At 42.2% G+C, this 25,093-nt stretch overlaps 1 protein-coding gene across 1 annotated transcript in view; it reads left to right on the top strand.

The window, feature by feature from the left end:
• LOC143639971 (VPS10 domain-containing receptor SorCS1-like) overlaps positions 1-25,093 on the top strand; it is a 78,607-nt gene that overhangs the window by 23,387 nt on the left and 30,127 nt on the right. Inside the window, exons 6-10 of the mRNA XM_077107977.1 lie at positions 2,355-2,541; positions 8,621-8,754; positions 10,315-10,438; positions 15,690-15,802; positions 19,822-19,953. Of these exons, the coding sequence (XP_076964092.1) occupies positions 2,355-2,541; positions 8,621-8,754; positions 10,315-10,438; positions 15,690-15,802; positions 19,822-19,953 (690 nt within the window). The remainder of the gene's footprint in view (positions 1-2,354; positions 2,542-8,620; positions 8,755-10,314; positions 10,439-15,689; positions 15,803-19,821; positions 19,954-25,093) is intronic.

Raw genomic sequence — 25,093 nt, 5'->3', positions numbered from 1 at the left:
AGATATATATGTATATTAAGGTTAGATATATGTCTATCTAGATATATGTACATACATCTAGATAGGTAAATGGATATTCTAAGAACCTGATTCTGCTGTGGTCTTAGATAGTGTTTGGGCCTCAACATTTTAAAATATTTAAAACATTTTCCATTAGAGATGCTTATCGCTGCATTCATGTAAACATTGAGTAACTCCCTTCTTTCACCAACTGTATGCATAGAGAACTTTATCATAAATCAAGATGTCAGAATATTATCAAGCCAGAGGACCACATGAAATCCAGACAGATAGAACTTGGAGGGGTTTATGTAATTGACAAGAGGTATAAGTCAAGGCCAACTAAGGGAAAATAGTGAATACCTAACAGGAAATTCACACCAATGTAGACTGAAATGATGTTGGCTGACATTTTAGTCTTGCCGGTTCTGTGGGTGGCTTCTGTCTCCTTCACTCTCTGTCTCTCTCTCAAGGGAGAATGAAGCAGAGTTAGCTGTAGGTGGAAATCTCCCCTCCGTCCTCTTGTAAGCGATGACCCCTGTCTGACACCTTCTTTGTCCCCACAAAGCCTGTCTCTCTCCCTCTCCCAGTCCACTGCTTGTTGAATGCCCTGGAGAACCCCCATCTACCCCTGATATTTACCCCAGACCCTCATTTCAAAAAGTGATCTTTTCCCCTCAGCACACACCTAGGGTTGGCTTCCCAACTACTCTGTCAAAAACCCAGAAGACCTGGAAATGGAAACTCACCAGAAACAGAAAGATGGATTCATCAGTCCACTCTGGTTGCCCAAGCAAAGGACAAGTTAGCAAGAATAGTTGACATTTATATTTATTAGTGAAGGGAATTCAAGTAATTGCACAATACTTGAGCTTGTGGATGTTTGCTTCATACTTTTGAGTCTAGTTTCTTTTTCCACCCCAGGGGAGGACTTTGGCCTGTGTGTTTCCTGAGAGCTGTACTAGGTTCTCAATGAGCGTTAGCTGCTGTGTGCCCCTCAACAGTGCTCGGCTAGGCATAGATCAGAGGAGTAGGTCACACAGATTCATAGGATTTGAACTGCTTTTCCTTTGGTATGAAATAATCCTTTAACCATCAGCTTTTAAATTTGGCCTTTTCAAAAAATGTGATACCATATAAACCTTACTTAATCAAAAAGGCATTTCTAGTTCAAAGGTATTTTTTCTTTTTCTTTTTATCTGAAAATGGGAAAGACTATCAAAAAGAATGAAACATGGTTTGATAAAGATGGACTGTGTGAAAGAAGTTTTTAGTTCTTGTTTTTTTGCCAATTTGCTCTAAGCCACTTTGCTTCTTGAGAAACTAAAGAGGTCTGAGGTTTTGGATTAGAGACTTTACCTTCTGTCTGCTCATGGGAGATTTAGAGTCATATAATCCCAGTCCATCTTTGCAGAAGTATTGTAGGTCTTTTACAGCTGTGTTGTTTTTATAGTCATTGATTTTTGTGTAACACTTTATGGATTACTAATTATCTACATATTTTTAAGAATCTTTTGAGTTAAGATGGTGTGGTAGTATTGTGTCCATTTCATAGATTTGGTAACTGAGACCAAAGCAGGCTGAATGATAGACCCCATGTATGAAGTCATCTAGCTTGTTAATAACACACTGGGATTCAAGCTTCAGGGGCTTCAACTTTACTCACAGTGGTATGTTGAAATGGATGAACCAAAATCCAGAGGACCAGGTCAGAATCCCGGTCCACCAGTTACTAGCTGTGTTAACCTGAGTGAACGATGAAACCTTTGTAGACTTCATAGTCTTCATCTGTCAAGGCATTTGAACTGTCCCTGTTCTTTTATCCAGACTCAGATTCTGTGAAGACTAAAATAAGACCATTTTCTTAATACAAAATACTGAATTTTAAGAGAATTCATTGTCCTATCTGATGTCAGGCTAGGTGTCCTCTACCCTTCCTCCAACATGGTTAGGGAACCAGAAACAAAGAGAATGATTCTGGAGAAGCAGGAGGTACCTGGTGACCACAACAGGTAGGCTGAATTTTTGAAGCCACCTGGGTGCAACTTTTATTGATGTGGATGATAAGACTGTTAACAAAGCCTTCTTGAGTAATTGAATATCAAATTGAACCTGATAATCAAACACTGTTAATCTCCCAAGCCTTGAAATTTCTGGTTGTTGGTGCCCTACATGTTTGGAGAGTATCCATCTTAGCAAATTCCTGTCTGCCAGGGAGTGTCAGGAGGGATTCTATCAAAACAGACAGATGTTCCCAGCTGTTGGAGGAGTCAGGACCAAAACAAAGCCCCAGGCCCCTAGAAAGTGCAGCCAAGCTCTGACTCCATTTCTGCTGACTCTGGGCTCTTTTGCAGGGTGATGTCCAGCGGACACTCATCCAAGTGGACTTTGGTCATGGCATTGCAGTGTCTTACGTCAATCTCAGCTCCATGGAAGATGGGATCAAACACGTCTATCAGAACATGCGCATTTTCCGAGTGACCATGCAGGTGGACAACAGTCTGGGGTCTGACAGCGCCGTCCTGTACTTACATGTAACTTGTATGTTATTACTGTTGTTGGCTTATGACATAGCTTAAATTTGTGTCCTTTTAAAATGTGATCCCACATTTCTTATCCAGAAGAAATACAGGAGTTACATTTTAGCAGATGGGGGAAAGGAAATGAGTCAGAGGGCAAAGTAGAGATAAAGTAAGAAGAAAATCCACGAGGGGAATCTGAGCCATCTTGGAATCTGAATTGCTTGAAATTGTAAATGCAGTGAGATTATTTCTTCCAGATACCCCAGAGATATAGCACCTGCGTGTGGGTCTGAATCTGGGCAATTTTCAGAACTTCTCAGTTGAAACATGGCATGAGTTGCCCCCCACCACCAGCTCTTTGGTTACAAATGGTCAGAAACAAAGAAATGCACAGTTCAATCAAACTAGCTCAGGCAAAGGAATTGCTCCCCTAGCCACTTATTTCTGTTTTCCAAGTTATGTCTTGCTAAAAATCATCCTTTTAACATTTTCACTCCTTTTTTTTTCTTTTTAATATGATTTCTGGGCTACTGTCTAATGATGGTTTGGTATTCCAGAGAAGGTGATATGGAGGGAAAGAGTGTTATGAGTGTTAAGAAAGCTACCCTAGGAAAGAGTTCCAAGACACGCTGTAGCTTTTCCCCATTGAGGAATCAGAAGGCACGGCTGGCTGTAATGAGATAACAACTAAATTATGTTGGGTATATTGTGTGTCATAAATATCGTATGCATGAAGTTGTCCCCCACAGTCCTCAGACTCATTTTTGGTTCTTAGAAAAATAGTTTACATTAAAGTAATTTCTTTACATTAAGGCTTAGCACAAATTTCAAGTCCCCAGATAAAGAGTATTAAGGCCTGGCAATACTCTATATCTCTCCCCTGCACCTTGTCCAGGGAACAAAATAAGAATAATGAAAGTGACATCTAGGTCTCTGTCTTTAAATAATAAGAATAATATAAAAACTGTGTGAAAGGACAGGACTATTTAGGGATGCCCAAGAGACAGTGTGGTTGCTGAAGACTCCAAATGTATTACTTCTTCTCCATCTTTGCCTATTGTACACTCATGGTTGGGGTTCTCTGAGGAAGCACACACTCCCTAATTTGGGTCTAAACAGAGTTAGACAGGGTTCCCACTTTGCTAACTGTCTCTCCCACTTTGGCTACACTTTATTAAGCTCTTCCTCTGTATGCCAGGTAGGCTTTGCACTATAAGCTCTTTATGTGTATTACCACACTTCTCAAAACAATCCTATGAAGTAGAAGCAGTGAGAAACCCTGCTTTGCAAAGGACCACAGAGCTAAAAGTGAATTGTTTGAGGTAGCTGATGTACTACCTAACAGAGCCAGGCCCCAGACTCAGGCCTGCCAGTCTCAGGAATTTCAGTTCTTGATCACTAAAGTTAGGGTCAGTGTGAAGGGTGGCTTGGGGCTGCAGGAACTATCTCCATCAGCAGGTATTCTCTCCCTCCATACCTTGGCAGACATCCTGAAGACACATGAGTGTTTAGGTTAGAAGTAGCTTCCTTGCTACACAACTATGCAGGTTTAAGATGCATTGCACAAGTTCCCCTCCATCTCATATAGCCCAAGACACAATACCCCCTGTCCATCAGTGTTGAGGGCAATAAAGGGATGATTATGAGAATAATCTAAAAATCTCTGAAGGTACACCACAAACAAACGTTAATTATTGGTAACAAAAAAATGACTTGTGACACAAATGACAGTCCATTTGCTGAGAATGGTGGCCTTTCTAGTAGCTTATCATTTCCTACAACTTGTTCTGTGAGGGTGGATTTCTACTAGACAGCGACCCTCCTTGGGAAATGGAGCTGCAGTCCACTTCTCATGTATTTATTATGCATGCACCTCACTCCAGTCATGTACAACTCTGGACCTAGAATTCAGGAGTGGCTCTGATCTGTGCTTCTCAGGGCCTCCCATTGAGTCCTCCCTGGCTCAATCTCCCTGTGCCCCTGGGCACTTTTTCTCATTTCTGTACATAATCAGATCCCTTGAGGGATCTACTGCTTCCCCTAAGGATTGTCCCAGATTTTCTAAATCCAGGGAAGGAAAATAATAGATAGTTGACCTCTGTCAAGATTAAGGCCTGCCAAAGCCCAAGGCTTCTAAAAGAAATGAGTTTCTTTGTTTCTCTGCATTTTTTTTTTCATTCCATCAACCTGGTTGATCAGGTAAAATAGCAGGAGATGATTTGTGATTGAATGTTTGTGTTCTGACTTTAATCTCTCAGACTCTTCTTGGGTGAAGTTGTTGGGTAAGCCCACCTCCTCATATTAATGGAACCCCTTTCTGAGCTTGGCCTTGGGGATGAGAATTCACTCTTATATACAGATTGTGTTAAAAGCAGGATCACATTTAAAGCTGTTTGTAGCTCACATTAACCTAATACCCACACCTCAGCAGGGTCCACAGGTTCTGACACATTAGCTCAGCACCTCTTCTAAAGTCTCTGGGGTGCTTTACTATGCCCTTAAACTCATTTTGTCTGTTTTCACATCTGTACGATAATAAATGACTTAGGCCCTTCCTTTCAGGTAGAAAAAACAAAGATTGGAGAAGCTCTCTGATTTTGGCCCTGTTTTACAATAAAAGGAAGTCACAATAAGAGTAGCACTGAGTCACACTCCCAAACTTCTAATGCCTGGGAGGTGTCGTAAGTAATTTTTAGTGCCTAAGTGCAGGTGGGGGACAGAGTTGGCTTTGTGAGAGAAAAGTTTTTAAAAGTACTGGTCAGAGTTTCTGATGTGCTGTTTAAGTCCAAATGCTAGTCATATTACTCTGTCTCACTGAACCTAGATTTTCTTCTCTATCAAATGGAAGCACATATTATTCTCAAAAGATCTATCAAGCAGTACCCTGTCAACTAACAACATTTGGTTTTCCATCATCTTTAAGTAGCATTTGGACTTCGTGGATTCTGAGGTATAGAACTAGCCACAAAGCTTGCTAACCTCCTCTCTGCCTCTGTCCCACTGACTCCCCCATCGGTAAACTCCAGAAAACCCATTTCTTGTATTACATACACATTCTCTCCACTCTCCAGTGCAGAAAGGTGATTTTATTCCAAATCAGAGGTTTTTCAATATGGGTTTGCAAAGGTCATCAGAAACAAATGGAGCCCATGTTCCTGCTTTAATGCATGCAGGAATGGGCCAGCTGCTCTGCTCTCACAGAGCACCTGGGTAATTTCTTGAAGGCTGACAGTTGGAAATTCCTTGGGGATGGTATTCACTGTGCTCTGCTGTTTTGCAAACTAATGAGACACATGCTGCGGCCAGCATTGCCTTCAGCTGGATGGGGCAGAGATTTTAGAGAGCATGCAGATTTTTGCTCAGAAAGCTGCCCTATCACAACCATCTTGCAGAAAAAAAAAATTGAAGACTCTGCAAACTTGCAGGATGGGAGGTGAAAGAAGATGAGGTAGATGTTCTAGTTCTTCCTCAAACATTTTCCTTAACTGCTCCCTTACATAGGAGCAATTTGAAGATATCTCTCTGGCCCCACCTTAGGGTAAAGTCATCCATATGGCTTGAAAAAAAACATGTGGCTTTGCAACTATCATGCCATCATTATATTGACTGGCAAATCATAACAGATTTTTTTAAGTGTGGTTGAATGAGCCACCTGCTCAAAATTAAATAGTAATTTTCTATTTCTGGGTTCTATCCCTAACCTACTAAATTAAGATAATAGGAAATGTAGTATCATAGTGTGCTTTGAACACAGTAGTATGCTTCTTATATATGCTGAAGTTTGAGAAAGTCTGATTTTGGTATATCTTCCTTATAGTTCAAATCCCCTTTACTTCTTCTAGTGTCTTTTTGAAAATCACTTCAGATAAATAAGAATATTACATATTTGCAATATTTAATTAAATATTCAGGACATAAATGCTAGAGGGAGATCACAGCAGTCAGCGTGCGTGTATACACACACACACACACACACACACACACAATGTTCAGTCTCACAGACATCAGCTGTTTCCTGCAGCATGGGAAGGCAATACAAAAAAAGGATAGGGAAACCCAATTCACCCAAGTAATTCCTAATTCTCTCAACCATCTTGCCAGGAATATTCATATGGAGTGATGCAGCGCCACCTGCTGTCCCTTTTGTGTATCACAGGCACCTATATGTAGAGCAGCATCTACCAATTTGTTTAGCTCTTTGAGCAGAACCATCAACTGGGGACTTCCATAGGGTGGAATTTTACTCTGTGGCTCCTTTAGGGAAGACTTCACCCTCTGTGCAGAACAGAGATGCTTAATGGTTAGGGTTCTGGACAACAAAACCCCACGTATTTTATACCCATGAAAAGTAGGTAAAGACAAGAGGTCAGGCAAATCTGAAAAATGTCACACTTTTATGGAGGTATAATGTATATACATGCAAGGATAAACTTATACAAGCCCATATATATGTACTTCAGAGCCTACAAGGCCAATGTGCTGTGTGTCCTTGAACCCTGATGGACTTGCTCGGCTACATGTTTTCCTCCATTTTTCCACTTAGCTGTTCTTGCATCCTTGCTGGTCGACTGATATGGAAAGGGCATCTTCTCCTCAAGGTCTTACACTGGAGCATCACAAACAGACACTTGGTATAATCTTTCACTCTATCTAGGCCACTGTCCAAACATCATTTCTTCTGAGAAGGCTTCTTTAACCACTCCATCAAAATTAGCCCTGCTTTATGTTTTCAATAACTTTTTCCCTTAAAATTACCTAAGCTTATTAAGTGCTAAATATCTCTGGGACCTAAGATTATACTCAATACCTAACAGTACTGATTAGTTAGCTTTTTCATCACTGTGACCAAAGGACCTAGCAAAAAACAATGTTTAAGAGAGGAAGTTTATTTGGGGCTCATAGTTTCAGAGGTCTCAGTCCATAGATGGCTGACTCTATAGCTCTGGCCCAAGATGAGGCAGAACATCATGACAGAGGAAAGTAGTTCAGGATCTGGCAACAAGGATGCAGAGAAATCTTGACTCCCCAGGGACAAAATATAAACCCTAATGGCTCACCCCAGTGACCGACCTCCTTCAAGCATACCCTACCTGCTCAGAGTTACTGTCCAGTTAATCCATATCAGTGGATTAATTCACTGATCAGATTGTATCTCCCAATTCTACCATTCTGCATCTGAACAATTCTTGCATTGTCTCAGACATCAGCTTTTGGGGGATGCCCCATATCTAAACCATGACAAGTGCTTAAGAATTATTGATTGAATGAATGACCATGACTCACTAACAAGGTGTCCTATTTGTCATTGACACAATGACAGGGAGAGCATCACAGAGGAGGTGATGCTGGAACCGAAACCTCAAGGCTGACAGGGCCGTGAGAAAGGTGTATAAGCACAGGACCTGCAGAAGGCAAAGGTGTGCCTGCTGGGGGAAAAGTGTTAGTGGCATTGGCAAGATCTGCACAATCAATGATGGCAAGACCAAGGGGCATGTTCCAAAGCCCGGAGCACACTGGCACAGAGCCCTTCCTGTGTGCCTCTTTCCTGGGCAAGCCTAACTCAGCCCCAAATATAGTGTGTTCCATGCTTACCAGGCAGATTCTCATTCACATGCTCATACACACAGGCACACCTATACACACCTTTGAAATGCAAAAATAATAAAAAAAAAATTACTTGTGAAATGATTTGGGGATTTGCATACTTCTAACCCCAATATGATTCTCAGCAGGTCCCCATGATTCTGGTTTATCACCAAGGCTATAATCTCTTGGAAAGACCTTGCATCTTCCTGGGAAATCTTGTCTGTTCATATAAGGACTTCATAAACTACTTGTAAATTTTTTTTAACTTTCACACATCTATAACTCAGGTTATAGACCTGGAAGTAAGATCTGTAAATACAAAATGACAAAATGACTTTGTTTGCAATATATTTCTGTTCTCCAAAGTGGTGAGAGAACCGGGCACTTCCCTTAGGGAAGGTGGCTGTGATGTTTGCGAGGCTTCTGAGTAAATATGTGTTCTCTCAGAGCAGGGAAGGCAGAATAGCTGAAGCTCTTTCCTCTCCATGGCCCCTCTTTTTCTTGTGTTTTAGGTCCCTTGGAGCATGTGCACCTATCTCTTCCCTTTGTCACCACAAAGAACAAGGAGGTCAATGCAAGTGCAGTGCTGTGGCCCAGCCAAGTGGGCACCCTCACTTATGTGTGGTGGTATGGAAACAACACGGAGGTGAGTCTGCCTTCTGTACAGGGCTAGTGACTGAGGCTCAGCTTATGCTGGCTGAAGCCAAATGGAAGGGAATATGGCTTATGAATGCAAGAGTTCAGGGGGAGCCCTAGCTTCAGGGCCAGCAGGCGGTCTACGTTAAGTATCTCATTACAAAGAGGCAACCCATATCCATTACAAACCCCTCCCCACTGCCACATAAATGCATGTACACACACACACACACACACACACACACACACACACAAAATGACCTCACATCCTAAATCAAACATGGTCCTTTCTTTAGGTCAGCTTCATTTTTTATGTTTTCCGTAAATATCCTGGTACTCAAAAGTCAGCAATAATTTTAAAACCAGTAGAGACCTGTGGCTTTGCTCTTCCAATGCTATACACCTCATTTTAGTAAAAACGTGATTTTGATAACTGAATTTTGGCTTTAAATAGCTGTGCACATGCAGGGAGGAGAGCTCTCTTGCACCTAGACCTGCTGCAAGCCTGATAGGGAAGGAAGCTCTTGCCCCCACTGCTGACACAACAGAGTACAAAAGAAGCTCCTTGATTTCTTCTGAAGCCATGCATGCAAATGTAGCCCATTGGGCCCACTGTCCAGAGTGGGAAAGGAGAAATCAATGCTATTTGCCCGAAAGCTGGTATAGACTGTGAAAGCACTAAACAACTTTCTTCTCTGCCTCCTATTATTTTTTTTCATAATTTTAATATAAAACAAAATTCTCAGCCGACCCTATTAAAAATAATTCTTATGCTGGACTTTAGTCTGCCCTTCACCATACAGGGAATTAAATGAATTTTGATTTTAGAACTAATTAAGATGGGAAAAAATATTTGTGAGGAGTGAGTCATGGGAGGTCAGCAGCTTAATAATTTTTTCTTCTAGAAACTTGGCATCTGCTTATTTTACAGCACTCCTCCAATACTTGTTTTTTTTTTTTTTCTTTCTTGAGTCCTGAAACCACAATCCAATAACTACTTATTTTCACGGAAGCTACTTCCAGGAAACTGTTGATGGTGCTTCTCACAGGGAGCCGCCACACCTCCCATTTCTATCTATTGTCCAATTTAAGTGTCCACGGTTGCTGTGTTCCATTGGAATTTCATATAATGGTAGAGCCTAGAGATGAATGTTTGGCAATGTATAGATTTTCTGTGCCTGCTATTAAGTTTAGATAAATAAGAGATCCCCTTTCTTGTTTGATTTGAAAGTGTGCTTGGATTAAAACATGTTCTTGATCAAAATAGATTGTGAAAAAAGAGAGACATGTAACCCATCAACAAGAAAGACCTGTTGATTTTCCAGTCCAGAGTCAGGATGATACCAGGAGAGAGGTGTCCAATCCCCCCAAAATGGATAGAATTACATGGGGCCATTGTTGCAATAGACAGCCTCCCCTCTGGCCTGCATTTCAGGTGATGGGGATGCATAGAAAGTTCCATGCTAGTGTACCAAGAAGAGCCCCTGCAGAGTTACTGACCAGCTGGTTCACGGCTATTTCAACTTTAACTAAGAAGCTTTCTGCTTGCTCTGTTTCCTATTTATTATAGCCCTTGATCACCTTGGAGGGAAGCATATCATTCAAATTTACTTCAGAAGGAATGAACAGCATCACAGTGCAGGTCTCCGCCAGAAATGCCATTCTGCAGGACACAAAGACCATTGCAGTATACGGTGAGTGCCTGTCTTTGCTGATCTGTCCCTGCCCCCATGCTCAGATGAGGATGTCTGGTACCATAGCACTGGGAGTCCTTCTGGCTTAGACTTTCACCTGGACAATTGAGAAAGAGCTGAGATGATTCTGGTCTCCTCCTTTAGGGAAATTTGATTCACCAACAAAACTGTGGCCACAGGACCAAGAAGGAGTTTGTTCTGTGTTTGTTTCTTTTCTTTCTTTCTTTCTTTTTTTTTTTTAAAAAGAGAGAGAGAGGAGAGAGAGAGAGAGGGAGAGTTTATTTTCCAGTTTTCAGTGGACACAACATCTTTATTTTATTTTTATATGGTGCTGAGGACAGAACCCAGTGCCCTGTGCATGCCAGGCGAGCACGTTACTGCTTGAACCACATCTCCATCCCTGTTCTATGTTCTTGAAGTTGGTCTGAAGCACTTAGACTGTTGGCTCACTCACCTTAAGTGGAACAGGCTGGGTTTCATTATGAGTAAAGCTGGTTCATTTCACTTGAGATGCTGGTAGCATTTGAATAGCTAAAACCAGTTCTAAAAGAAAAGAGCTAATGCTGCGGCATTTTTTGAAAGTTCAACTTTAAGAGAAATCTTCCATTATCAAATTACTTTTAAAAAACTCTTTCAAAAGTCAGCATTTAAAAAAAACACAAAAAAAAACCCCGAACAAACAAAAAACCCTCTATTCGACTAAAAGCAAAGCAAAGGAAGGGTCATAAGAGGATATCACTTGTAGCAGTAGACTGGCTATTGAACAATCTGATGTACGGAACAATTTTGTGATCAAGCTGGGAAATTGAATGTGGTCAAAGCATCAGATGGAATGAAAATGTGCTGAAATGGAAAAGTGTGATCATTGCTTGGAAATGGGATATAAAAACAATATATCCAGATTGATACCATTTTGGTAAGTTTTTTTTTTCTGCATAGAAAGCTGTTCAGGTGGATATGAACAAGGTGTTATCAGGAGAGGGTTAAAAAGGCAAACATTTAATATTAATATGGAAGGGGTACATATGTATCACAGAATAGTTGGAAAAGAGGATTTAAATTTAGGTGAGGAAAATATATGCTGTGCCGAAAGAGAGAACCAGAAGGTGGGAAGGAGAAAGACAGGCTGAGAAAGGGCAGCAAGGACCCCAGTTCTGTAAATTAATTGATGCTGGTGAGATAATTTGGGACTTCTTCTTTCTGTGGAGAGTCAGATTTTGTTTTTCATTTCTCCTCTTGCCAGTTTGATGTTCAAAACCTGAAAATCATTTGTAGGCCACTTCAAGCATGTCGAGGAACCAAGGGCCAAGGACACTATTCCATGCATGGCCGGCCAGGAATTAGATTTCATGATTTTTCTTCTCTCCCTTCCTCCTGAAGAGACTTGATCAGTCCAGATAGTAGCAGGAAGTAAACAAGGGCTGAGAATTTTCTAACTAGGCCCCATCAGTGAGTACAGCTTCTCCTCCAGGTGGCCATTGAGTGGCTGTGTGCTTCTCTTTCCTCCCCCACCTCTTTTCTTGGTCCGGGTAATGCATTTAATGCATTTAATCTTCTTCGTATCAAGCCTACTACCAGGCAGGTGATATTATTAGTCATTTTCTCCTGGAGGTAAATAAGTTGCCCCAGTTAGCAAGAGGTAGAGTTGGACCTCCAACCCAGACCACCTAGTCCCAGGGCCCATGGTCTGAAATCACCCTGATTGACTGACTTCAGTTTCTTTTCCATTGGATGCTCTATTTCCTCTCTCTGCCCCTTCTGGATGTCACAGGCTGCACTAATGGCACTCAGCCATTAGCCTGACAGATGTCCTCTTGGTTAAGTGTATGGACAGCTTCCTCATTAGAATCACAAAGAAAACCTTAAATCTGGAAAGATTTTGGCCTTTTCTTAACAGGTGTCATTTTACAGATAGGAACTTGAGACCCAAATTTGGATGAGTACTGGTTTAAAGTCATTTCAACAGCAATGGTCATGGTGAAGGTGATAATAACTAACACTGATGAAGCACTTACCACCTGTATCTGTTCTAAGCACTTGATGTATATGGTCTGTTTTATTGAATCCTTTGAACCGACAAAAAAATATCTGTAATTATCTCTGTTTTACAGATAAGCAAAAATGAGATAAGTGTAATGAATAAACAGCCTAAGGATTCTGAACCCAGAAGGCAAGTTTCTATGCACCTTCCACCCCACTGCTGTTCCTTCTTCCTCTTTCTGCAGTCTCCTCAAAGGAATCATCTGAGGGTGACTCACTTTACAATAAATGCATTCTCTCTCTTTTCATTAAAGATTTGAGCAGAGGAAGTGGTCTCCTCCTCCTTTAACCAAATTCCTGAGCCACCAACCATCCTTAACTCATCCTCAATCAAACGAGTTATCCAAGATGTCTACACATGATTTGGAATTTTTAGTGGCAAGTGTGACTTATTAAGGGAGAATCACACCAGACAGAATTAAACAGGCAGGATTGAACTCCACTGAAACAAAAGGCAGAAGACCCAACATGCTGGGATTAGCTAATAAGAAAGTACTGGAGGATATTGAGGAGTACATGGAGTTATCAGTGTGATTAGTCCTCTGCTCGAATGAATGACCCTTTGGGGGAAGTTAGTTTCCCATCCTCCCTCATAGCCAAGGAGACAGGGAAACCTTTATTTCTTGATGATACTGAACCCTTTCCTGAGTTGTAGCAGATTAGAATCTTGAGCATCTCAGTGGGGCAGAGAAAGAAATTACAGCTGCAAGTTATTTAGAGTAAATGCTCAAGGAAAGGGAGGTCAGGGGCCTCCTGTTAGACACCTGTCTAAAGCTTAGTCAAAGGGCAGAGGATACCGTTATGGTCAGAGGAAGAAGGCATTCCACAGAGAAGTGAATGGAGGGGCTGGAGGTGCAGCCCAGTAGCAGATGCTTGGCCAATATGCATAGCATACAAGAGGCCCTGGGTTCAATCCCCAGCACTGCACATACACAATAAAACAAAATTTGGCTGAGGAAGGAATAAAATGGAATTCCTAATAGAATGGAAGAAAGAAAATCTAGTTTGCATTGCTTCCATTAATTTGCTCCAGGGGATGGGTTTGCCTTTAAATAAAAAATGCAAATACTCTTTCAGCACCTGCAAAAGAGCTATATTTCTGGTGTTTGCCTGAAGTCCTCCCACAGGCAGCCCCTGTTTATTGAATTAATTCCGCCACACCATCACCACTTTTCCAGCCATCATCATGGAGGCAGCTGTGTCATCCATGTCCTTTCACTAAGGTGAACACTGTCCCCTGTAGATAACTCTCTAGAGCTTGGTGAGAGGTGCAGAGAAAGTGAGAGTAACATAAATCTATACCATCACAGCTGCAAAGTTACGACTCAGTTAGTGCATCTTCAGTGCCACGGTTTACCACGCTGCTAATTAACATGCATTTCATTTTCTCCATCAGAAGTGAATCAGTGATATTCACCTAGGTGACCAGTGACTCATAAAATAGTCAAGCTTTGAAAAATATGTCTTTGGAATCAGGTTACTGCCATAAATTCACATCTTATAATGTAAGCATCTTCAAAGCATGTGTTGGATAACCCATCAGCATCATTAGGAAGTGCACAAGGGGGATTTTATGTTTCCTGAATTTATAATTGATACCAGTGACATCGCTTAACCCCAACTGAAACCCAAGGACATGCTTAAAATAAGGACTGTGTACTGAAGAAGTAAACATAGAAATAACAGAGAGCCTTCACTATAATTTAACCATTTATTTATTCAATAAACATTTACTAATTAAATGTCCCAGAGATAATAATTGAAAACCTACTATGTTCTAGCACTCTCTCACAGCCAGGAACATAGTCCCTGTTCTTAATCATTTTACATTCCAGTTAGGGAGACATGTAGTGAAGACAAATTAGATAATATTAGGTATAAAGAAGACAAACAGGATCCAGAGATGGAGGGTATACAGGGCTGGTGAACAGGAGGCTGCCTGAGGTCAGTTGGTCAGAATGTCTGCTAGCAGACTGAATAATGAGAAGAGCTACATGCTGCAATGTGGAGAGGCAGAGGTGAGCTGGGGTAGGAGAGTAAGTCTACACCAGCGTGTGGGGGAACAGGAAGGCTTGGTAAGAATCTAAACTTCACTGTGGAGTCACTCACAGGTTGTAGGGGAGAGCTTACCTGGGTGTGTCCTTTGGCAAACACTGCCCTGTGTTAAGGTATAGAAGCCATAAAGATGCACCCTAGAAACTTCCAACTCTGGGAAGCAAAACTGACAAACCCTGGATGCTGTGCTCTGGAATTCCTCACTGTCCTGGGCCTGGTTGCTTCTTCTAGGGATGGATCCCAGCCAGTGATGGGGGTTCCAGGGGTACCGAGGCTGGCCCATTCCTGGGACACAGGGGACTCCTTTGCAGGTCAGCTTTGGTTCAACATCTCCCAGTCATCTTGCTGAGCTTTCTGTATGCTGCAGGGCAGTCACCAGCCCTCTTCCTCTATCTCACAGCCCTGCAGGCCTGTGAGCTGATGGCTCTCCATGCCTCCCCTGGGTCCCTCCTCATTTTCTCCCAAAGATGATTCTGTTCATAAAATCTTTGCTTGTTTAATCCCCAACCCATTTCCTGGAGGATGCAGATGAACCCAGGCCTAATTCAGGGGTTACACAAAAAACGAGCACAGTCCTCAACATAAGGAGCTTAACATTCCTTTCAATGAAACTTCTTTGCAGACAAAAGATAAAGTAACTATAATAAATAAAAGTATATAATTATATAACTATTATTATACAATCAAATGATAAAAGTATGTGAAAAACATAGTAGTTTCATTAAAAAATTAAAATGTTTGGGGTTTGGTAGAATGGTCAGTCGGGAAAACTTAAACTAGAGCTTGAAAGCTTTGTGGAAAGACAGTGGGGTGAATGGGCATTCCAGGTGGAGAAAGAGGACAGGCAAAGGCCCTGGGGTCATAAGTATATTATGTATTCCGAGCTCAAAAGTCAGTTAGGATCCAGGAAGGCCAAGTTTGGAACTGGGGATAATAGTCAGAGTCTATAGAGCTAGGAGTGAGCCAGAGTCCTAGAATTTGGTTTATAAAGTAAGGAACTAATGAGATACCAGGGACAGGGATAGAAAATTTTCTTTCTCTGGTGAGTGTGAAAGGAGAGAGGACCCTTCATGAGGGCTTTGCATCAAATACAAAGTTTATGCTGCTTGACTAAACTACCTGACTTCCAGTAATCCACCTGCTGTTGTATCCCCAGAGGAATTCTGTTCTCTTCACTTGTCCTTTTCTCCAAACCTGGATGACTACAACCCGGACATTCCTGAGTGGAGGAGGGACATCAGCAGAGTCATCAAAAAGTCCCTGGTAGAAGTGAGTGGCAAGAGTTCTTCTTTCATTTGGACCCATTTTCTCTCTTTCCTTGGAGAACTTTATGGAAGAACACCTAAAAAGGGACAGGAAAGAGATGGAGCCACAGGAGGCTAGTTCTGAGGTGTGGTGTCACCGGTGCTGAGCCCCCACATGCAGGCCTGTAGCACACACCAGGGTAAAGAGCAACCGTGAGGGTCACGAGGTGCTTGTCCCTCACAGAGTTGATTCTGCTTAGAGAGAGTTCACGATGGATGAGGCCTTTAGTGTAAGATGAGCCCCTGTGAATAATGATGGAGGGGCATGTGCCAGAGTGTCCTCGTGGGCAGGTGTAATTACTAAGAGCAGCCTGGGTGCCAGCCCCACCACTGTGTGCAGTGAGGACTCATACCTGATGGTGGGTCATATGTGCTGCTTCTCTTAAATAAGACATTTCCCTCCTGTACCAGTATCAAGAGGAAGCTATTACTATTTTATTTTCATAGATGAGGCAACTGAGGTTCAGAGAAGTTATAAGACTTTCATAAACTCTCACAGACAATAGGTGACAAAGCTTCAGAATTGAAATGAAGGGCCTGAGTCCAGTGTTTAAGGTTTGTAATGCAACATGATCTCCTGAGGTTTCTAGGGGCATCCAAGAGGGTACACTTTATCCCTCCCTGAGCAGATGTTCCTGAAGAGTGGGTAAGACACCCTTTGTGGGGGTACCATCTTCCCCGACATACTCCACTTGCAGGAGTAAGCACAGTGGGATAGCAGCTCCTTGGTTGCTTAGACTAGGTGCACAAACCCAGGACATTAGGCACGAGCTGTCTTTTCCTGAGGTTCTAAACCCACACAGAAAACCAGTTTAAGTTTCTGTATATCCTACTCCCAACACATGTTATCACTGATGGAAAATGGTGTTGTAATAAGACCTTCAGAGAACCCTGGTCAGAAAAGAGATCCTATATCAGCCTCTCAGCATTCCAGTCCTCACACCATCACCTTTATTGACATTTGTTTACCACTTAAAATATTCTAGACCCTCCCGTCCATGCTTCATACTGTTTAATGTTAAATACCAAGGATAAGCCTATGAAGCTTGTACTCCTTTTACAGGTATAAAAGATGTCAAGGAACTTTCCCAAGGTCATGCCGCTACAAATTCAGGCTCAGACCTTCAAGGCTAGAATCTCCATTTTGTGGTTTCCTACTGTTCCACAGTACTGCTGTCTGTTGTCTTTCTTCAAGGAGAAACAGGGATGGAAGCCATATTGGGGTAGAGAAGGGGGATCTTCATGTGTCTCCTGGTAATTGCAGTCCAGTTCTGTCTCCATGGCTTCACCAGGCATGCCCTTATTGAAGCTTCAACACTATGGCCACCAGGAAGGGCAGCTACTAGACTAAGGACTTTCTGCCTTTGGAGCCATCTTTCCCTGGAGTGACAATTGGTTTCTTTCTTCTGCTATTCAAGCGAGATGACTTACAACTTTTCATGAACCCACCCACAGCCCACTTGGTTCACTCTGCAACCTTCTAGAGACATGGGATCCCCTAGGGACCTAAGTATCCCAGCCAACAATCCAAACCCACCAGGTGATTGTGGGCACCAGCTCAGCAGTGATTAGCCTTCTGGGATGATTTCTCTTCACATTATCTAGAGGTCAGATGTCCTGGGCCACCTCCTTCCCACCAGCTGCCCAATAGGCCAGAAACCACTGCTCATCAGTATTCCTAAGGCTGCTGCATATTATAATCAGCTAAACAAGAATAAATGTGTTGCTAAGCATCCTTCAGGACAGGGTGGTGGTGGTGGGGGGGTGGTAATATCTTTTAGTACCCAAAATTTTCCAGTTACTCCATCCCAGTAGGCAGCTGATCCAGCCTGTGGTCCCCTGGAACCCTGTCTTTGAGATCAGTAATTACACTTGGCTACTTTCCTAAGTCTTAAGGGACACATTGCCAAGTGTGCCCAAACAATCCCTAGAAAATGTACAACTTAGAATCGGTTTATTGGCAGTTTTCTTCCTATTCATTTATGTGAGAGAATTTGGTATAAAATTAGTGGTACATTCCTCATCAAATTGGCTTTTGCTATTGACATATCATGATGAAATCTTTAATTAAATGTCATTCAGGAAGCATTTTTGTTATAATGAGGATGATTTAATTTAATCTCTGAGTTTACAATCTAATAGGGGCATTAAACAGCATGTGCTCAGCTGTAATGGGAGCTGGTATGTGTGTTTGTCAGGAGAAAGGAGGCCTAGAGTTCAGGTTACCATCACAGGCTTCACTGGAAATGCAGCTTCATAAGCCTCACAGCCTCTTCCTAAATGGTCTTGAGCCACTATTTCACCTGCCCTCAGCACCCATCTTTCCTGGGGTGGAGATAAGGACACATACCTAGATCCTGGCTCAGGAGAGATTTGTCTTGGCTGCTAGGGAGCTGTGGGCAGAGGCTTTACCTGCCTTGTCGTGGATCATGTCATCTCACAGGGTAGCTCCAGTCAAGTGATGGACATGTATGGTTATACACACAAAGTCCTGGCCATCTCATCCCAACCTACAAAAACTCTGAAGGCCAGCCTTTCTCTCCACAGGTCCTTTGAGACTGGACCTACATGGCTGTTCAGTTCCTCCCCTATCCATGCCTGCTAACCTTCTCTACCCCATAGGTGTTATTCTCAAGCTCTTCTTACTAAGTTCCCTGAACACTAAACTCAGAATGAGCATCCTGAGGCACCAACCTGTGATGTGATTTTTTACCATCCAAATGAGATGGAACTATACTTGCTTGCTTTATTATTTATTTATTTATTTTGCATAAAACAATATCTATAAGTTACTTAGCAAAATTCCAGGCACACGATAAGGAATCAAATGTATAAAAAAATTGTGACTGCTTCAAAAATGTAGCTCCAAGACAGTCACCTACTTGAGAAACTAGGGAACAATGTACTGAAATGTGTGGATTTGTAAATGACTCATGAAAGGTAAGCAGAGTTCTATCTGCAAAGAGAGAGAAAAGACATCCTGAGGGAGGTGGCAGGCACACAGAGAAACACAGGTAAAACTTGATGGGGTACACATAAAGATTGAATTGGGATTTCAGTGGTGGATGTTTAAGTGAGAAGGAACCAGTAGGATCATTAGTGTGGAAGAGGACTTGTCAGGGTCTCATAGGATGATTGCATGTAACAGAGTGAGGAGGGCATAATACAGGAGGTGAGTGTAAGGCTTCAGGCTAGGGAATCTGGGAAGGGCCTACTTCCTGTCACCTCAAAGATAGAATGAAAATGGCGGGGGGTGGAATGGCAAGTTCTTTTTTTGACACATTTGTTGGAAGTCCTAGTGAAGAGCCAAGCAGTGTGTTCTGACTGATCATGAAGAGAAAAGATGGGATTATAAATATTGATTCTAGAACTGTCTAGAGAGAGGGATTGGGGAACACCCTGGGATATAAGCTCAAGGGAAAGCTAGAAAAAGGCAAAGAGGAAATTGAGTAATATTTCTAATTTTTAAGAGAAGCGTGAGCACAGCAAGTGAAGAGCTCAGAGTGCTTCATGGAGCAGGACTGGCCATCAGCTTCTGGTACTGGACAGAAGTGAACAGGAGCCCCTGAGGGCTGTCCTAGTTGGGTTGATAATTAGAATATGACTGGTGGATTTGAAGAGTATCTCCACTTGGGTGACAAAGGAAGAAGCTGGGTTAGCATGGATGATGGCTGGGGGGGACAGATAAAGAAGTTAGTGAGGGTCCTGTTTTCTATTTGAGGAAATATAGGCAGTGAGAAGATAAGCGATGGGTGAGTCTCACAGTGGTGGAGCTGGGAAGAAACCTCTGTGGATCTCTCTGGAGTCTGCACTTGTGATCCAGGGGTGCCTCTCCTGTGCCTTCCTGCCAGGAGCACCCAGGCCTCTGCCTTCATGTCCCCCACACACTTCCCTGTATCTTCTGCCTGAACCCACACCCCAGCTGAATACCTGGTTCCTTTTCACCATTTTCTGAAGGACCTCACCTGAGTCTCTCTTTCTCAGGCCACAGGAATTCCAAGCCAGCACATCCTGGTGGCAGTACAGCCTGGTTTACCCACCACTGCCGAGCTCTTCGTCTTGCCTTACCAGGATCCAACAGGAGAAAACAAAAGGTCACTGGAGGATCTGGAGCAGGTAAGTCCCCTAGCAACAATTTTCAGCTTCTGCTTGCAGTCTGGGTCACCCCACTGCTAGTTCAACCATCACAGCAGCTCTGAGGAGTTCTGGGGAGCAGGGTCTGGGGGCACCACCTCTTTTGGGAAATCTTCTGCTTTCTGGTTCCATTTCTCAGTCACACACTGGTGGTCCTAACTGTAGTTTCACCAAATCAACACATACAGGACCGAATTGCTCATAATGCAAAATACTTGGCAACATTTATGATTAGTTAGAGAAATCTATGTGCATAGGCATGAAAACATGTCCAAGACATTATGAGAAAAAAATCAAGTAGCTGATTGACACATGGACAAGAAGCCCACTTAGAACTTACTTGACTTCTTTCATTTTGAGTGTCGTGGGAGTCCAATGACACCTGTTATAAAAGCTACAACTTTAATTCAAACATTGATCCTTTTATTATCACTGTGCTAAGATGATCTGATTTGTATTCACAACAATTATGTAATATCTGCTCTAGAGCTCCTCTTCTGGCTATGTGAAGGTTCACCTTCTCTTTATTTCAATCACTTCTGGAGTGTGTGTGTGTGTGTGTGTGTGTGTGTGTGTGTGTGTCCTGCCCTCTTTGGTCATTTTTTTTTCTTTCTCATCCTTTTAACTTCAAAAGGCTCTTCTCTTTCTGTATTGAGGAAGATATTTTTCTCCTTTATGCATTCAACTAAAATGATTAGTCTTGGTCTGTTGTTCTCATAAAAACCTAAGGATTTGGGTTTCTCAATTCTTTCAGGAACATAGATTTAAAAAGGGATTCTTCTCAACCACTAAATAAGTATTGGATTTGGCTCCTCAAGAACTTGGAGCTTTTTAATTTGCTTTGAATAAACCCATAATCCAGTCCCATGATCTCTAGTCTTCCAGGTTGGCCTACGAACTACAATACCCTTACTAACAACAACCGAAAATTAAAGCTCAGTCCACCTCTCAGCATATATTATCCTTTCAGCTGCTACTTTCTCACCCATCAGAAAAATTGCCTCTCTAATTTTCTCTGTATGTAAATCATGAAGAAAATAGCTGTCCTAGAAGTCCCGGATGAACCCATTTCCTAGCCAGATGCAATTGGAGAGCAGGCGGCAGGTAACCTGTTGGATTTGCATCTGACCTTGCCCTCTGCCATGCTCAGCTTCCCATTATATTATACAAATTATTATCTGCACTGTAATGTAATAGGAGAAAAAATGAATTATTTCTTACCACAGAATGCTGAGAACCTGAGGGGGAAGTTAATCCTTATCCAAGATATGGACATTTGTAGCTGTTCCTTTTCTGGAAATTTTAGGAATTTTCTATGAAATCCAGATTATAATTATTTTAAGTATGGAAGAGTGTCCAGAGATAGAGCCAGATATTTTCCCAGGCATAAAGTCATCCATGCATTTCTATGTTTCATACTGCCCCCCCCCTTTTTTTACTGTAATATTTTCTCAATGATTCCTTGAGGGGAAACATGGAAAGATGGGTCTATTTGTTAAACATGTTTATACAGGATGTATCTTGCTTTGACTGCAGATTTTTTTTTAACTTCTTTCCCTCTCTTCTCTGTCTCTTCTGGGTGCTTCCTTCACAGAGGCACACAGGTTGCTGAGGGAAGGTACTCAAGCAGCCTGAATGAGTCATTGAAAAACCATTTTATCAGAGATCTTAAGGCAGCTGATTCATTTGAAGAAAGACTGTGCAACATAGCACCCAGCACCCATGGAGGGGCATCAGCCATTTTGGTAGAAGATCACAAGTTTAGAGAAATGCAAACCAGGCTTCCAGTTTCAGCTCTGATATCCATGTGTCTATTTCATAGTGGAGGAAAATAAGGAACAGAAAAGTTAAATAATATAGCCAAAGTCACAGCGATTCCATAGGGTGTTTGAGAAGATAAAATAAATAATACAGTTGGGGAACTTGTTTTGATAGAAGATATTCCATAAGTGGCAAGTTGATAATAGCTATATTTATGCTTATTTCATAATAGGAAGATATATGGAAATGCAAATTCAAAGTTAAGGCTTATTAACCAGGCACGGTGGCACATGCCTGTAATCCCAGGGATTTGGGAGGCTGAGGCAAGAGGATCATGAGTTCAAAGCCAGCCTCAGCAACAATGAGATGCTAAGCAACTCAGTGAAACCCTGTCTCTAAATAAAATACAAAATAGGACAGAGGACATGGCTCAGTGATTGAGTGCCCTCTCTGGGCTTAAAAAAAAAAAAAGCCAAATCTCATTAAATGGACCATATAGTCAGGGACGTATGTTGGAAGAGAGGGTGTGGAGAGTAAGCAAGAAAAAAATTAGTGAATGGGATTTCACAAAATGGAGACAAAAACAAGGACAATATGAAAAGGCAAGAATGTATATTATTGATGTGAGTCCATGTAAATATGCAGATTTAGAACAGAAGTCTTATATCATTTTAAAAGAAAATAGGATACCAAGCTAGAGACTGTAACTCTGATTAATAAGGTTGGCTGCAGTCTCTTCCAGGACTCAAACCAAAGTAAACATGGTGACCACACAGAGCCCCTGAGAAAATGGTGTCTTGGTTGTGCATAACATTATTACCCTGAGAGAAAAGTACAGTAAATCAACTTTTGAAACAAGACACTTTTGGAGAGCCTGTGAAATGGGCTGCCCACTGGAAACCTGTAATTTTCAATCTAGGTGGATCTTTCGAGCCTCTGTTCTGACTTAGTCTCTTAAATAACTTCCCGGGGAAAGCAAGTGAGCTTATGAACTCACTTAATTTAGAAGTCCAGAGATTCAGTCCCTGCATGGATGAATTCAGAGCCGTTCAGAAGTGCAGAAGTGTCTACAAATTGCTTCCGTCTGTCTGTCTCTCTCTCTCTCTCTCTCTCTCTCTCTCTCTCTCTCTCTCTCTCTCTGTTTTTCTTGCCATCACATGGGTGTTTTGGAATGAAGCCTGAACATAGAAAGCAAGGATGGCCACAGCACCAGCTGCCATGTGGCCATTTTGTCAACTCCATCCCACAGACAGCACCAGCCACAGCCCCAGGTTTGCAGTTCTCACCACTCCAGCCTGGGTGAAGTGGGATCTCTTAACCAATCCCTGAAGGCTTGAACAGAGTGCTTTCTGTGACTACCCCAGTGTTTTATGTGCTCTCCGCCTCATGGGGTTAGGGCAGCCCTTCCTGAACCAAATGGGCTGAGAGCAGGGCACTCGGTCCCTCACAGAAAGATGAAGGGGGAGGGAGGAGGTCCACTGGGCAGGCAAACACAACTGACTTTCAATTCCATGAAATACACACAAATTAAAAAAAAATGCACAGAAAATCCAAACAACAGAAATGAACCTCTCCCTTGAAGATTACTCTAAATCTTAGAGGAAAGTTGGGAAGGGCTGACCTCATTCCCTCTCCTCATGCTTTGGCCTCCTTCTTGTAAACCTAAGTGTGCAGAAGCCCAGCAGGGAAGAACAAGGATCCTGGCCAGCGGGCCCTGAAGAGTGGGAGGTAAAGACCCAGCAAAGGCCCTGGACTATCTTCCCTGAGCTTCCTGTGGGAGCTTTCCCAGGGGAGCAGAGATGCTGCCTTGGATCAAGCTCTCTTTTCTGTGAAATAAATTGAAAACTCTTCCCTGTGATAGTACTTGATACTGTTATCAGGATCACATGGGCTGAGTTAATCAAGTGACCTTCTTCCAGGAGGCTTCCAGCCAGTCTTTCTTTCAGCTCTCCAGCAACTCAGAAAAGGCTCTCTTGGCCTCCGTGGCCTCTCTAGGGGTAGTGCATCCTGCTGTGCTGAGGCCAAATGTTCAAGCATGGACCAGGCTCAGCCTTCCAGGCACCGCATTTCCCTGCTTTCCTCAAGTCCTCAGGGGTGATGAGTCTGCACCCTTCTCTCCTGATGGGAGGAGGGAAGGTCACAATGCTCAGGGAGAATTTTTGTGATGCTGTTCTGGGGCGATGATGTTGTTCAGTGTTATCTTTCAGAATCCTTAAAGGCTATGAGAATGTTCAAAAGGAACAAAAATAGTCCATGTAAAATGTCAATCACAATACATTTCCTTGTCTGTTTGTATTAATTTTCACATTTGACAGATGGCAGAATACAAAATCAAAGGGAGAAAGCAGAGGCAGATATAAACATAGAATAGACTATTGGCAGCATTTTAGAAAACTAAAGATTCACTATGAAATGTAGTTAATACTTCCAGGTTGTATTCTATATCCACCTGGTCTACTTTCTTTGTTCTGAATTTTAATGCAAAGATTTGGATTACAAAGGTACTCTGGAGTTCACAAGGAAGGTTACTGAAATAGGAAATTATAACTAAAAGTAGAGTAGGTAAGAAACGGACCTTTTGGGGGGAAGAAGTTTAAAACTGGTGATGCAGAAAGAATTATTAGGGGTTTGATTTGTTTCTTCTTGTACATTATCCAGGAAACTCCTTCAGCATTTTCATCAAGCTGAATCTTTTCTGATAAGAAAGAATTGGATTGTGTGAACTGTGTTAACTCTTAGGTAGCTTTTGGCTGCATTGCCTCCCTGTGATTTAATCCTGACACTGTGTTGTGTAAGTTGGGGAAAATCTTCCTCCATTGAATATAAGAGAAAGATTCCTCAAATGCTATTTGAAGGTATCTTAAAATGTGACAGCATTAGGATTGACCAAGTGGGTCAGCTCTGGGGTTATCTCAGGCCAGGCTCCATCTCAATTATCCTGCCACAGTGCTTTTTTATGTTCATTAGGATTTGTGCTTCTCATACCAACATCATGGCTAATCGTTATATTTTGGCCAAGGTTAGCCTTATCATTGATAAATTTTCCAAACCCATTTTTAAACCTATATCTTCACCTGATGCCACTTGCTGGGAGCCATCAGCCAAGTAGGTATGACAAATTCCTTGCCAGCTTACTCCCATGCTGTCTAGTGGAAGGACTTCTGAAAGGTGACCTTGCTCAAGGACCAGGGCAGGATCCGTGTTTAGGGTGTTCCCCCTTTAGAATAGGGCAGTTTAGCATAATAGGAGAGTAGGGTGTTTCCCCTTTAGAATAGGGCGGTTTAGTATAATAGGAGATTAGGGTGTTCCTCTTTTGGAATAGGGCGTATCCTGCTGCTGAGTTCCTCTTGAGTGCTTATGG

This window comes from Callospermophilus lateralis, unplaced genomic scaffold, assembly GCF_048772815.1.
Source record: "Callospermophilus lateralis isolate mCalLat2 unplaced genomic scaffold, mCalLat2.hap1 Scaffold_103, whole genome shotgun sequence".
In the NCBI taxonomy this organism is placed as follows: domain Eukaryota; kingdom Metazoa; phylum Chordata; class Mammalia; order Rodentia; family Sciuridae; genus Callospermophilus; species Callospermophilus lateralis.
The sequence above is the reverse complement of the archived record's forward strand: the minus strand, read 5'-3'. Positions and strand labels throughout refer to the sequence as shown.